The 15,672-nt window shown below is 36.7% G+C and overlaps 1 protein-coding gene across 50 annotated transcripts in view; it reads left to right on the top strand.

Moving 5' to 3' along the window:
* The window catches only part of RIMS1 (regulating synaptic membrane exocytosis 1), a 312,325-nt gene that overhangs the window by 155,040 nt on the left and 141,613 nt on the right, over positions 1-15,672 (top strand). For 49 of the 50 annotated variants that reach the window (XR_011095287.1, XM_068678176.1, XM_068678175.1 and 46 more), the window contains 2 exons: positions 13,692-13,759; positions 14,479-14,589. Coding sequence is in view for 49 of the 50 variants with exons in the window: in XM_068678176.1 (XP_068534277.1) it covers positions 13,692-13,759; positions 14,479-14,589 (179 nt within the window). In the remaining variant the exon portion in view is untranslated. Of the gene's footprint in view, positions 1-2,759; positions 2,906-13,691; positions 13,760-14,478; positions 14,590-15,672 lie in introns of those variants that run through there. The other variant, XM_068678221.1, reaches the window with a different exon arrangement.

The following is a 15,672-nucleotide window of genomic DNA, read 5'->3' as shown; positions in this document are numbered from 1 at the left end:
TGTGGCCTGGAATATGGCTAATGGAGCAAAGCACAGCCTTGATTCCTCCCCAGAAATCTTTGCTGTGATACTTCTTTACATATCTAACATAGCACCACCTGTTGAACTTGATACCTTGGGCTGTCATTTCTTGAATCAAGTGGTTCGGTAAGTTTTCCACCCACCTTTTAGTTCACCAACCAACCCATATCTCTCTGATGCAGCTACAAGGATATAGTTGGAAACTTGGTTGAAAACTTTGCTAGTTATGTTAGACAACAACACTGTTACCCCTTGTCTGCGTATCCATTTATCACACCAAAGAAAGAAATAAGGTTGGTCAGGCATGATTTGCCTTTTGTAAAACCGTGCTGGTGTTCCCAGTCACCTTCTTGTCCTTCATGTGCTCATGACTGTCTTCCAGAAGGACTGTCTCCATGACCTTTCCAAGAGTATGTTAGCCTGTCCAGTCCATAGTTCTCCAGGTACTGCTTTTGCCTCCTTTAAGATAGGTGTGATGCTTGCCTTGTCCAGTCACAATAGCCAGGACCTTTTGAAGTAGGTCAGATAGGGCTATGGTATGAAATGTTGCGTGCAATACCTAATATTATATCTAAGACTCCACAATTTCATTAAAATTTCTACTCCAGTATAACTTGGCTTCAAAGTCCATAGATGAATCCAAAGACCATATGATGAATCCTTTTTGTTGTTTCTCTCTTTTCCTATAACTTCCAGTATAAAACATGACTGTGATCCTTGAATGGCTTGAGAACAATCTCTGGCTTTCAGCTTTTATCAAAAAGTATTGTAGACCTTTCAGTTTAGAGAAAAATTGCTTTCCCACCTAGGAATTAAATTGAGTGGTACACATAATGCTTGGAATTTGTCCTCTTAAAACTTGACAACTGGTAGGGTTGGATATCTGTGGGGGATTGTTCAATCTCATACTATTTTGTAAATATCTTATTCTTCTGTCTTTCTAAAACTTTATCATACATGGATTAAGAGCTAGACAATCATTAGCGGGAAGATTATGAAGAAACTAAAATATGATGTGCGTCAGAGGACTGTGGAGGTAAAATAACTGAAAAAGTTAAAAGCCTTCTGAGATTACGTAGGCAACGTTATTCAAAGGAAAGGTCAGAAGCATGTTATAACTGAATTACACACTTTTACTTGGACAATGGCACGATGACCAAATTTCCATTTAGTTTCCAGTAGCCTTGATACTACTGATGGGTGTAAAAGTAAATGAACCAACTCTCCAGGTTTTGTCTCAAAGTGTCAGATGTGTCTTAGGGGCAGCTTGAAAGGCTGTTTGATGGGAGCTGTTTTATTCCTTATGCAATAAATATTCTCCAGCTTTAGGGGAAAGCTGGTTGTGTGCTCCCTGGCTAGTAGAAGCCCAGGTGATCATCTTCTCTTGGGCTACATGAAGTATGGCCGTTTTCCTCCTTCAAAGAATCATCTCCTAACAAGGGCATGTCAGCGAAGAAGCAGCTGCAGACAGCTGTGTTGTCTCTGCTAATTCTGTGCCACTTTTACTGTTGACTGCTTGACAGGGGTGAGTGTGTGGGAAAGGCAGTGTCCAGTACCTGGGCTTTGATCATCTGATCCAGAGCTAGAGGGAAACAACTCGATTAAAAATGCTTTTTCATTCTTACTAATAGGTCTATGTATTATTAAAGATGAAACAATTGTAAACTCTCATTAGCTTAATTATTTACATTTAACCCCAATAAGCTTCTCTTTGGAGAGAATTTTAAAAAGGTTGGTTTGTCGCATTTTGTTTTCCCCACCATGGTTTCTAAACAGTTAGCTTTTCTGGTTTTCTGTTTTAGTTCTACAGTATCTAAGTATGCTACAGAGAAGCATGTATCTTCACCATGGAAAACTGTCTCTGCCAAGAAAATAATTTTATTGGTTTAGGATTTAGATATGGTTAGATCAAATTCTTTAGCAAATTTTATTAGCTGTAATTCTCTAATCATCTGGCTTTCCCCAAAATGCTGATATATATGTTCAGGCATTCTCTTTTATTTTGACTATATAATTTAGAATACAAAATGCTGTTATTTATTTATAATATATTTTTATTATATAAAACTATTTTTTTTTTCATGCACACATTATGTAAGAAAAGTGTTTAAACATCCCATTAATTTGTTAAAAATACAGTATTTTTTTTCATGAGCCATTATATTTTCAGTGTGCTAGGAGTAAATCTGCAGCACGGGAAGTTTTACATAACTTAAACCAGCCACGTTTGCTTTACATGATTGCTTCATTTATGCAGTTCATTAAAACTTGTTCAGCGTACCACTGCTGCATATAAATAAAAACTGCAGCAATGCTATTGATTACTGAGCTTGTGTGTACCGTTGGCTTTAAAACACGAAGAAACTTCTTTCCTATTCTATCCGGGGAGGAAGGAGCTTTTTTTTCCCCACTTTTTTTTTTTTTTTTTTTTTTTTTTTTCCTGAGGAATTGTTAATTCTGGACTCCTGAAATCATTAGCTGTTTCTGGAGACTGAAACTCCCCGTCGCTGCAGCGAGCGTGGCTGAACTAACGCAGTAGTCGATGCTTACACTCCACTGCAGAGATCTGTTTGGATGACAAGAGCTCTGGTAGCCCTGTTTGGTGTCACCAGTGTCGAATGTTTGATGCTGCAGAATAATTTGGCTTAGGATCAGGACGCAAGGACCTTAGGGACTTTTTTTTTTTTTTTTTCCTTTTTTCCCCCAATCATCTCCTTCACACTGGAGTGGATTTTTGATTGCATTTCAGGTTTGCTACAGTTGCAGCCTGGAATTCAGCAACCTACTAAATGCCAGTTGTGCTTTTTTAACCATTTTCTTGCTGATGCTGCTATGTTTGCGGGGTTTCTTCAGTTTCTGCTCCATACGTTGCATTCAGGGACAGGTAAATAAGTGGCTATATGGTGCTGAGGTTTCAGATTTTTTTTTTTAATGTATCTTTTTATAAGCAGATTTCTTTAACTGTACAGTTTGAGTGATGTGTCCTCTGAATTTTAAGTATTAGTTGTAGCAAATATACAGCTTAAGCAGGGTATAAGGAACCATTTTGCTCATAAGCCTGTGTTTCAATTATGTTTATACTTTGAAAGCTCATGTGTCAAAAATAATTTGACATTAGTGATGTTATGTGGCATGAGTTATGAAACAAAAACATGTATTTTGAAAGCACAAATCAAAACGTGTTTCTGAAAAGTAATAGTTTTTTGATTGCCTTGTGAATATTTTCTATGTTGGAGTAGTCATTGTTAAAGAATTTAGAAATTTACTTCAGGAAAGAAATACTCAGGCATCTTATTTCTGTTTGGCAGAAGGTAATTGATGTGTCCTCAACCCTCTGGATTGTGCTGTTAGCAGCTTTGGCAAGTTCAGTCTGGAATATGAGTCTGTTACTTTTATTACTGCATATTATTTGGGGAAAAATATCATTGAATTCTGTACATTGTCTTGTTCTGTTTGTTTAGCATTTACAATTATGGTTATAGTAATAATATGTGGGTTATCATAAATATATGATTATTTTATGTATCATCTCTGCATCACCATACAGATGCATTGCACTTTCTGAACCAGAGAAGGGTATCAGGCCTCTCCTCTGGAAAAAATAAATAATCTGTATTTGGAATAAGGTTCTCAGCTAAATCACTAAGGATCACAGGGGAAAGTGAGAGGAAGGATTAATGGTTGTGAGTTCCTTGGGGATTATGCAGTGTGTTGAGAATAACAAAGGTCTTTAAGATCTTATGTGTAGATGGTTAATAACAGTGCCTGTAAAAGTCATTTTCGGAAAGTAGGTTCTTCAATAGAAGAGAGAATCCTGAAGATTGTATGATAGAATAAGCCATGGAAGAAGTTTTTTTATCTTCTCAAATATTAGAATTGTATTATTTAACACATTTATTAAGAAATCAGTCTGTGAAATTCACTTCTTGTGGCAGTTTAGAGGAGAATAAGAGTAAGAAGGGCAGAATCTGGGGAGATGCATTAGAGAAAATAGGGTTGAGGAGCAACCAAAACAGAGATGGGACCAAAACAGCAGCAGGGATATCGGCAAAACAAGATGCTGCTGAGCTTGGGAAGAGACCAAGGTCAGCCCCAGCTGGGCATGGAGCTTGAAGGATAAGGCTGGAGAAAATCTTTCGGTGAGATCAAAGCCTTGCACTGACACTCACACCGTGTAACCTTAGTTACATAAAGAAGTAAAAACCCTGTGTCTTCTTCAGGGTACAAACAAACCCCAAAGTAGACAGCCATAAGCTGCCTCCCAAAAGCCTCCTGCACACCTTGGCATAAGTATTGTATGAGGTGGGTGCAGCAGAGCTGGCAGTGAGGAGCCGTGACACCCTGCCTGCTGGAGGTGCGGGGCTGTGCTGCGGGCAGGGCATGCAGCAGCACATCTCCAGCCTCTGGAACAGCCTGCAACCATGGAGCTAAAAGGTGTCTTAAAATCAGGCTAACCCCTCGTTCCATGGCCCAGTTTTGGACCCTGTTTGCTTTTGTTTGTGTAACAGACTTTGGAGTTTTAAAGGACCATCAAACCAGACCTTTTATGTCTCTCTTAAATTTAACTCATTCGTCTCTCCCTCATAGCTATACTTCAGTTAAGCTAAATACTCAGCTCTGAAAATGTATCTGTTTGCTGCAAGGAGAGAACTGGTGAGACAGAGCTGTCATCAAGGTGACCGTAATAAGCTATGTGAAAGGTACCCAGAAGACAGCCTCTGGTGCAGAGCAAAGCAAAACCAGCAACAAAACCTTAAGGTCTCTGCCAGTTTGACCTACAGATGTATTTGGTATTTGGAGGTAAGTGGTAGGCAAGGCACCTGAGCCTGGCCTCTGGCCAAGGCAGCCAGCTCCCCAAGTGCAAAGTTAGCAGCTTACCCACAGCAGCCAGAGCTGCAGGCTGTCATCTCTTCTTGCCACCTCGTCTTCTGTGGCATAGCTGCTCCTTACCTGGCTGAGTTCCTTTCCCTGTTTCTGCGCTGTGGGGACAATATTTCTGGGTCTGCCCTGAACTCTATCCTCTTTTTTTCCAACTCTTTTCTCCACTTTGTTAGTGTAGCTTTGAAGTCCAGCCCTGATCTCCTGTGACTCGAAGGTCTTCCCTCCCTGGGGTTGTCACCTACAAGCCTAATGTGTTCTGGTTTATTTTCTGGAAAGTTAATGTGAGTGCTGACTATTAATGTACCCCAGACAAACATGGTAGACACTGCTTAATGCATACTTTTTTTTTTTTTTAATTACTAATTTTAACCTTTTAGAATATGCTTTTCTAAATAGCTTTTCACCTTACACTAGTTTTATTTAGACAATTTTTCTGGTGTGAAATTAAAACGACATGTTCATAAAAAATACAAAAACCACTACCTGCTCAATTAAGATACTTGAAAACTGCTGTTTCTTCCCTATCATGCAGTGGTAGGAAATGCAGTTGGGTTAATTTATTATTGATAGTTAAATTTTAGGTGTCTTGTCTTCTCTTCTTATTATCTTCTCTTCTTACTATCTTTTTGTATTTTTATTTGTTTGTTTGTTTGATTTTTTTTTAAGTATTTTTCCAGGAATTGACTGGTCTATAATTTCTAGTCCTCCTTTCTCTCCTCTGTCCTTTAGAAATACGTGTTGTCTTTGCCCTTTCCCAGTTTTATTAAACTTTATCCATACTACACTAATTCTTAGGAATTATGGACATTTCTTAGGAAATTTCTTAGGAAACGTTCCTGGCTTCAGACAAATGTTAGGTACTCCAAGATGAAGTGAAATAGCCTAACATATAATTTATCTAGGTAGTCTGACCTTCTCCTGCTTTGGCATAAAATCTCATTTTTAGGCCACAGACATTGTAACCTTGTTATGATTTTAATGATTTTAGTTGTGTTTCTTTTTAGGAGAACTGTTATCTAAAAAGTCTTAACCTTGGTGTCTTTTGCTGATAGAGCCAAATGGCAGTGCATTCTTTCCATATTCTTCCAGAACAGCAAGTACCAGGTACTAGATGCTAAGTACTAGGGACTAAATATTTCCAGAATGATCTCGATTGTCCTTGCATACTTTTCTGTTTGTATTCAATGTATTATGTTTCTGATTTTGTATTGTATGCTTCCTGGTACTCCATCACTATCTTAGTAAGTAATAGGTGCCTTTCCACCGACTGTAAACCTTCTAGAAAATGGAACATTCATGACTTAGCTAGTCAGTTTTTTATTTCTCTTTCCTCCCTTTTGGACTGGTTGTCCTTCTGATGCTAATATTGTTTCTTTGATTGATTCCACAATTCCCAGACTCTTTTGTCATTATGTCTGCTTCCTTCTGCTTCCTTATTTTCTCTAAGGGTTTCTTTTTTTTTTTTTTTTTTCTTTCTCATCTTGCTTACATTTTTAAGGATCATGCATTTTATTCACTTTAACATTCTTACGTATTTCCTCTCTACTGGTGAGATGCAAAGCTGCAAGTTGCCTAGTGCCAGTGATCTCTGACTTTGCATTCCAAGCATTCTTCCTGTAATGGAATAGGAGAAAGGAAAGCCTTTAAGCCCTCTCATTACCTTAAAGTATAGTTCAATAGAGAATTATGATGAATGCTTACCAAGAAAAACAATACCTCACTAGTCTCATCATCCTAATTTGGTGCTCTAGAGTGGCACTGCTGAAATACTTGTCTTTAATCACAGTCCAAAGAATTTAATCTACTTAATTTTATTTCCTTCTACAGTCCAGAAGCTAAGAACAATTAAGACTTCTTTTTTTCTTTTTTCTTTCACTTTTTTTTTTTTTTTTTTTTGCTTAACTCAGATTTTCTCTTTCATTGTCTCCCCAAGTTTCAATGATCCTGAAATCATAACTTTGGTTATGAAATGTAATTTCCTTGTTTCCTTGTTTTTTTCTCCAATGACAAAAACTGCAGGTCTATAGGGTTGTTCATGTTCCTGCACACACGTGTGTGTGTATGTTGGATGACAAACTCATAGACTTACTGTCTTTCTCCTGATCCCTTTCCTGTGGATCATGGGAAGATTTATTTTTTATTTTTTTTCTGAGATGCTGTTGTTTCTGTCAGCATGTCAGCATACCATATCTGAGTAGAAATACCTTTCTTCCTTCCCCACAGTAGGAGAAAATGTTCAGAAAAGCCTCTTTGAACAAAGCCCTTTTTGGTTACCTTAGTTGCAGTAGGTGCTACCAGGGCACTGATACCTCACTGGGCATCATATCCGTGGGATTTGTAAGGCACAGGCTGCTGCTTCACAGTGTTTTTTCATAGGTTTATCCTTGTTAAAATTCATGACTACTGGCAATGTAAGTGAAACACCCTGGAGCTTGAAGAGACTTTATTTGCAGCTTGGATTTTGAATTATAATTTCTTCTTAAAACAGGCTTTAACAAATATTGAGATAGAAAATATTCATTTTTTAAGATCGCCAGGGGAAAAATACCAAAGGAGACCAAAATGAAAGTATTACCTTTAGAGATCATGCCAAAGCTAGAGTAGTATTAATTATACTAAACAGGAACTCAAATGATCCAGTTAAAACAAGTCAGTGTCAATATTGAATTGGAATTAAAAAGGAATAATAAGTGAATTCAAGGAAGCTCTACATTTCAAAAAGGAGATCTTATTCCATCCATCCATCTACAGAATTAGTATCCACTAAAAAGTGTAATCAATGTCGGTAAAATCAGGACTTGGAGCTAGACCTGATTTATTTTTTTTCTTGCATCTTTAGATACTGCCGTATCAAAAATCAATTAAAATATCTGCCTACTGATCTGAAATTCTTGGTAGTGCTGAACACTTCATATTCTATCAATAAAATATTTTTAATAATGCTTTTACCCTCGATATTTTGAGTGGGTGTTTGAAGGAACTAAATCATGTTGTTTAACACAATGCTTCTCACAAGCAGGCTCCCTAGAGATTCAGGAAATTTAGGAAAGCTTAATTATGTCCTTCCCTAGGGTGTCCAAATTAAAGTTTTAGAAACATTCACTAATCCTCAATTTGCTACTTGACTGGATAAGTCATGATTTTTGGCTGCAAGCTTCAGTTGTTAGGATTTGTAAACTTTGGTTTTGGTACCTTAATAATGACTTCTAAGAACTCTGAGGTAATTGAGGTAGGAGGTCTGCCTTATGAACATACAATTGTGTCGGGTAGTCTTCTGCTAGTATACCTTTTGAGAAACCTGCTTGAGCCAACAATGAGCACAAGGGTATATGTGTAAAAAAAAAAAAAAAAAAAAAAGTTGCAAAATGAATATCTGAATAAGAAATTAAGAAATGCATTATATTTTAGTCAATGCTCAGAAAATTCCCTGTACACCCTAATAACAAGAATATATTGCAAGAATATTCAGTAATTAGCTACTGACAAATCACTCTTACACAAAAATAAAAATAATTGCAGACACACATAGATCTCACCGTTCTTGTAAATAAACAACTTTGCAATAGTTACTGAAGGAGAAGTCACGTGCATTTTTCCTTCTCACTACGTTCAATTTAATACTGGCATCCTTAACAAACAAAATACTGTATCATTAGTTCAGTGCTTCCTTGCCAATTTTTTTTTTCAGGTTTCAGGTTTGTAACTAGCAATTAGCATTGCAGTCTGCACTGTGTTCACAATATAACTGCCACTTCTAAAAGAGATTTTTTTTTTTCAAAATAAAATGGTGTTCATTTTGTGTGAGGAAAAAAATATAAAATATCCTTATCTCTAGACACACAAGAAAAGCATGGACATTCATTCTCAGTGTTTGGAGGTTGTTGGTTATCCAGGTCTTAAAGCATAGTGCTTGGTAATGCTCCATGGATCCTTTTTCAATTGTTTTTAGTTACTCAAAAATTTAGTGGAGATACAGAAAAGCAATTTCTCGTCTCATCATTAAGTTACAATGCCTAAATAATGTGTTGATGGGCTGGCTCTAGAGTGGGGAGCTGTAGGGGTTACAGGCACGTGTGGCTGATCTGCACTCCCAATGTGACTATATGTTTGAATTGTCACTTCCACAGAGTACTAGTTTTTACTGGATCTTTGGAGTATGCCAGCATTCAGAGCTGATGATGACATGTGCCAGAAGGGAGCTCATATCCAATGCAATTATATATTTTCCATACGAACTAAAACCTAAACTTCACAGTCATGTGATGGATTCTTCCCACGCGCTGCATGAGCCGGTCTGTCTTTGAACTGCATAAATGGTGAAACACAGAGCTCCTTCTGCAAGGATTTAAGTTCTTAACTGTAGGCATCTAAATTCAGTTGATTTGAGGAGATAATGAGCATTTTTGTGAAGCTTTCTGCATAAATAGGCACTAGGTAGCTTCTGAGTTGTCTGCTTGACCCTTAGATGTGAGGGCTGTACGTCAAGGCAGGGTATTTGTGTATTTTCTCATTATGGGGTTGGTCAGCACTTTGGCTATAGTGACTTAAACAACATACGTTGTTTATTCAGTCAATTACTCTTCTGTCGTGATAAAAAGACTAGCTTAGTGTTTTGTTTTTTTTTTTTTCCCCCTTGGGCTAGAAGTGTCTTCTTGGATTACCAATATGATGCATCACATCTGTGACAGCAGCCCGATGTTTTTGATGGCAGTCTCAGTGTGCTGAATGTGTACCTGGAGTGAGTAGAGTGGTCTTCTAACTCATGAAAATTCCGCCTGTGAAGGAGGAAGGCAGTAAAGTTGACGTTCTGAGCTTCTTTACATTTGTTATAACTTTCTGTGGTCCGATATGTGGCTTTTGTTGGTTTTACACTGGGAAATGATTGATCATTTCCATGAAATAGTGATCCAGTTCCATGGGAACTATGAAAGACAAACTAGAGGACTATTCCACGTCTTTGGGCTTTATTGTCTCTAATTCATGCTGTATATGAGCCTAAAAGTTCACATAGATGGCCGCTGTGTGTGTTAATTAGAGACCTAAACTGTCTATATATGAAGCCAGTTTGAGCTTTAATTGTAGGTGCAGCCTCTGAAAATAATTGTCTGAGTTTCGCAGGTACATGCTGGAACTGTTTTACTAATTAGAAGCTGAACGTTAGGCTCAATTAAGTGCCTAATGTGGTCTGACTGAATCTTATCAATGGACTGTCTGATTCTTGTCTTAAGTAACTGCTGCAAACCTGGTGCCTCTGGATTTGAGCAAAGCACCAGAAACGCATTCTTTGCTGAATATCACTGCTCTCTGTAGGTAGTCTGGATCTGGAGAAGCATCTTACGATGTTTTATCTCCAGTATTCCAGGCTCTTCGGAGATCAGTGTGGCTGGTCATACAGGATAAGACACTTTCTTATATTTTGTGCCTGTTTCAGCAAAGCAATACTTCAGCTTTGCAACAGAGACAAGGCTGTCATTTCTAACACTTACCAGCTTTGTGAGGTTTCACTTGAAATCGCAGCATTACAGCATCAGCTCTTCATGTGAGTAGTACCGCTGAAGATGAAATGTTGTAGGGAAAATGTTTTTTGCTGTTTTGAATTTTGCTTTCCTTTATTTTGAAAGCATGCATGTTGCAGACATAAAATCAAAGGAATGCATTAAGATTTTTACTCCTTATTTTGGAATTTGATGGAAGACTGCAAAAGACTTCTCAAGAAAAAAATCAACCCATTTGTGTCATGTTAAGTGGATTTATTATTACAGCCCTTTATGTCCAAGAGTACAGTAATTGAGCAGTTAATAGGAAAAGTATTTTATTGCTGGCAGGATACAACATTTTGAATTACTCCCTCAGGAAAAAGGGTTTTATAAATATATACTTCTTTCACTCCATTAGTCCAAAGTAAATAATAAATTATAATTGCAAATGCATTTTTTTTATCCTATGCTTCATTTCAAAATACGTCTTTGTATGGTTTATATGAATGTATTGGTAATGTACAGAAATAATGTACTGTGCCTATTGTATGTTATTTTTTTTTTTCATGTCTGTAAATTTAAGGCATTGTTTAAAAAAGTGTTCCAAAGCAGTTCAAGTTGCTCTAAAATGATAATTTTCTCAGTAGATTTTTTTTTTTCTCTATAACATCTTACATCTATTTCATTTTACTAGTTACTTCTATTTCATTTTACTAGTTACTTCTAGTGATTTTTCCTAGTGGAGGGAGTACTCTGTGTATAGTGTTTTTTTTTTGTTTTTTTTTTTTTTTTCTTTACTATTTTGTTTTGGTTTGAGAAAATCTGAAACTGTGCTCTCATATGGTAAGGTTTTGTTTGTTACTTACCTGTTCTGGGATCTATAATACTAGTTCAGTGAAATTATTTTGTGTAATTAAACAAATATCCAGTTTCTGGCTACTGAATGTCGGTTCTGGGCTGAGCACTAGGGGACACATCTCTGCTTGCAGGAGTGGCATTTATTCCTGCCTGAGTATTTCTCTATTGCAGAACAAATAGCTGTGAAACACAGAGGCACATGTTTGGGCTGGGGAAGGCCAGTTCATGAAGAAAAGTTGTTTTTTAGTGTCGCTGTTGAGTGCCATTATTGAAAATTGGAGATGTCTGTGCCACTGGTCTCAGCTCACTGCCAACACTTAGGATGGCAGTCTGCTTCCATGATTTTGTTGTTGTTCTTGCTGCAGTTTTGAACTCTTTTTAAAGGTGCAAGGAACCGCACTAAAAATAAAACTGAAAGATCTTTAATGTGAAGTTAAGCCCTCAAAATTACAGAAGTGCAGTAGCTAATGTGACCGCAAACTGCCTTGTGTGGTTATGCATATGGTAATAATAAGCTCTTTAAAAATAGCTTGTGAATATGATCATGTAGATGATCAGCTATCAAAAATACTACGTTTTATAAATGTTGATATATTTCATAATTAGCATCCCATTATTTGTAGAAAAATGGTCAGAAAAATAATAAAACCTCTGTCTAAATGTGTGTTTTTTCTTGCTAGAAGCCTGCTTTGTTTGTACATATGTTGGATTCCTGTGTGCTAGTAAAAGCAGTGATCTAACACTATTATTACACAGATGCATGTCCTAAAATGTGATAGTGAAGATGTATTTCCTAAATTGTATATAATAAATAAAATATATTCTGATGACATAGAGTATAGCAAAAGAGCATATCTGCAATAAGCCACTGACCTTAATGAAAGTAGTATTTTTACCCAGTGGTTTTTGAAGAGTTTGTAGGAATGTCAACAGAAAATCATAGGAAGAGTTGTTCCATAACAAAGCCTAACTATGAGGCATAATAATTCAAAGACCTGAGAAAAAAACTACATACACACTCTCAAAAACAAAACAAAACAAAATAAAACAAAACAAAAAGCCCTCAGAGGTGACTGCATTTCATTCAGGCACTGAAACTGGCCTCTGAAGTGAAACTGTAAATTTTGATTTTGGTGGGGTTTTGTTTATTTATTTCTTTAAAGATGCTGGAAGCTAAGTGGCAGAATTTTCTACTGTTTCATTCCTCAGATTAAAAAAATATATATATATCAAAAATATCTGTTGGATTATTTCAGATCGAGCTTTTATATACCACTGGTATTGAATTGAAAAGGTGTCATTTTCAGTCTTAATGACACTAATGTATTTTTGGTAATATACTGCAGTAACGTCCAAAGGTATGAAATAATGCCAAGGTTCAGAGTTCACAGGTATATTCTGTTTAAAATTAGCACCAGGACAGAAATGCTTCGGATTTGTTCCTATTCAGTTGGATCTGTTCTACCCAGAATCATTCTCCAGCATCCTTCCTAATACCACCTACACCCTTTCTCTTTGTAAAGAAAACTCTGAATTGCACTTCTGCACTGAATGTTCTTCCTCTTGCAATTCCTCTTCCTCTTCATCTCCTGTCTTGGAGTGCAGTTACACCAGTCCCCTACCACAGACAACAGCCAGTAGAGTTGGTCATTTTTTGCTACCAACTCAACCCTCCACTGCCATACTATGTTAAGTCAAACTGTGGTTTCCTAAGCATTCCATCAGTTCATATTTATTTGCCATGGCATTTGCTGTCTTTTCACCCAACCCCTGCCCATGGTTCCCCTACTTGGCCTGATGAGTTTATGGCTTCCAGACCACCATAATCCAGGGTTCTATTCTTGATGTGCATCCTCTATGTTTGTCGGAAGCAAAATAAAAGATTGAGAGCTCATAGTTGCTGTTGACACTATTTCCTCTTTTTGTGTGGCTGTTGTGCCTGGTAAGCTGTGCTGTATTACCCTTCTACTCCTGGGACCCTCTGTCTGTACCGGTTGTACTGATCAACTGCTATGCAGATTCTTCAGTGTGGCTTACTGTCCTGTCCTTAACTGTAGTCAAGTTCCCATTTTGTGGAGTATTCACTCTAGTGTCATCATTAGCTGTGGTCCTTTGTGTTTATTATGGAGAGGTGGGAGGAGGAGGGCTCAGAATGCTGTGCTTTGGGGTCCCTTCTTGGAAAACAACTGGGCAAAGTGAAAAACAGCTGGAGTGTACAACTAGTCCTGAAGTGTGAAAAGCAAGAGTCCAAATAATGGTATTGTTATGTATTTTTGTTTTTATATTATTAGTCTATATTGTTTTAAAATCAATATGCTTAAGTTGATGTAAAACATACTACAGGTTTTTATTAACTTCATCAAGCCATTAAAATTCATGCATGTGCAACTAATCACACATTTGTTTTTCTCTGTTTGAGAGATTACACATTTCTTTCTATTCATATTCTTCCAGGTGACTTGGATTATTACTGGCTGGATCCTGCCACGTGGCACAGCAGGGAGACATCCCCTATTAGTTCGGTAAGAAACAGGGAAAAAGAGCTGCAAAAGTATGAATTAAAATGGTTGCTCATAATTTCAGTTTGCTGTAGAAATTTTGTTACAAAAAAAGTTCTATACAATTTATGTAAAATTTTGGCTTAGTGGATCATGGAAATCAAAATCAGAGGATATTTTTATCAGAATCTAGACTAGTAAATTTACCTGAATTTTAATATGAATTTAATGTTTTTACAGACCTGGTACTAGATTTTATCATATCAGTTTCGTACCAGAAAAGACACTGTAAGTGTAATATTGCTCTAGGAGAGATTAGTAGATTTTTATTTTTTTTTCTGCTGAATTGGAATGGGAAAGGATCATTTGGCTTTTATTATATAATGAACCTATATGACAGAGCTCTATAACATATGCTATTCTGAAGAACAGAATTTATAAATACAATTTTCAGTGTCCTGGAATTAAAAATTAATGTCTGATTTTATTAATTAGGTTGTGTTTTAAATGTTTAATTGTATTAAACTTTTAATTATGTTATAAATCTACCTGCAGACTTGGTGCTGAGACTTTTTTACAGCAGGCATAAATATTTAATGAGGCCAGAGCCCTACAGACATGATACGATACTAGAAAGTTCTGTTACAATATCTATGATGTAATGATTCAGAAACTTTACAAGTTTATAGGTATGCATCTGAATACAGGAAAACGTTTTCCTTCCCACTGCTTCTTTTCAATAGCATCCAGTAACGTGGCAGCCTTCTAAAGAGGGAGATCGCTTAATTGGGCGTGTTATTCTTAACAAGAGAACAACCATGCCAAAAGAATCAGGTGCATTACTGGGGCTAAAAGTAAGTATTGCATGGTTCATGTGGTAAAAGAATTAAATTTCCACTGACCTGTAGAAGCCTAACATAAATCAGAGGAGTCTCTAAGCATATGGTCATTTGACAAAAATGTATTCCTCACTTTTAGTAAGTTTTGTAAGTTATATAGATAAATTATGAATGTAAATATATTTAATCCTTTTGTGCACGTCTTCCGCTCATCCATGATCAAGGAACTGAACCATTTTGATTAAAAATTTATGTTTATTCAGCTTCCTGTCTGCAAGACATATACTGTACATTTAAATGCATTAAAGGAGTTCTGCCTTTTGTAGCTCTATTGCTTGCATTTCAGCCAAGAAACCCATCTCATAGTCCACATAAATAAATGTCATCCAGACGTAAATGTTTACAGAGTCAGTCTTCAGAATCCACACAGCTATTCAGAAACAGAAATTGTGTACAATGACATTAAATATTTACACACACACACAAAAGAAAAATAAATAAAGCATAGCAGTGATTGTATTAAAGGTAATTCCAGTTAATTCAGTGCCTGTAAATTAAGACATTATGGGAGACATGGTCAAATTCATTTAAATTCCTAAATTTCTCATTTTGTAGTGGACATCTAGGTTATTGTCCCTAAATTGCCATGACACTTAAAAGGAATAGTTCTAGACTGCTGAAGAGTACAGTGTGCCAGTTCATGTATATTTTAACTATATGGAGCTCCAAAAATGACTGAGAAAATTAATTTTGATTTCTTCCTCTTTCCACTACGAGCAACAGAAACAATAGAAAATGTGAAACATTCCCATCCACTTAAGGACTAAGTCAACTTCAAAGGGCAGTGACATTGCAGTCAACCTCTCCTTGCATATAGTTGTCTGGTAATTCAAGCCCTCACATGTGATGTGGGTTGTTGGTTCTGCTCATCATGGTAGGAGTTAAATTAGGAAAGACGCTTGTGAACTTTGTAATGGCATGTTCTGGGTAAGAGCACACTCCACTTATGCACTTCAAAGTGAAATAGTGTAGGGTGGCAATATAAAATATGAGAACATTTCATCTAAATAGACTGTAGCACAAGGCTGATTTTTGCTG

This window comes from Anas acuta, chromosome 3 (genome assembly GCF_963932015.1).
Source record: "Anas acuta chromosome 3, bAnaAcu1.1, whole genome shotgun sequence".
NCBI lineage: Eukaryota > Metazoa > Chordata > Aves > Anseriformes > Anatidae > Anas > Anas acuta.
This window is presented reverse-complemented; position numbering and strand designations above follow the sequence as displayed.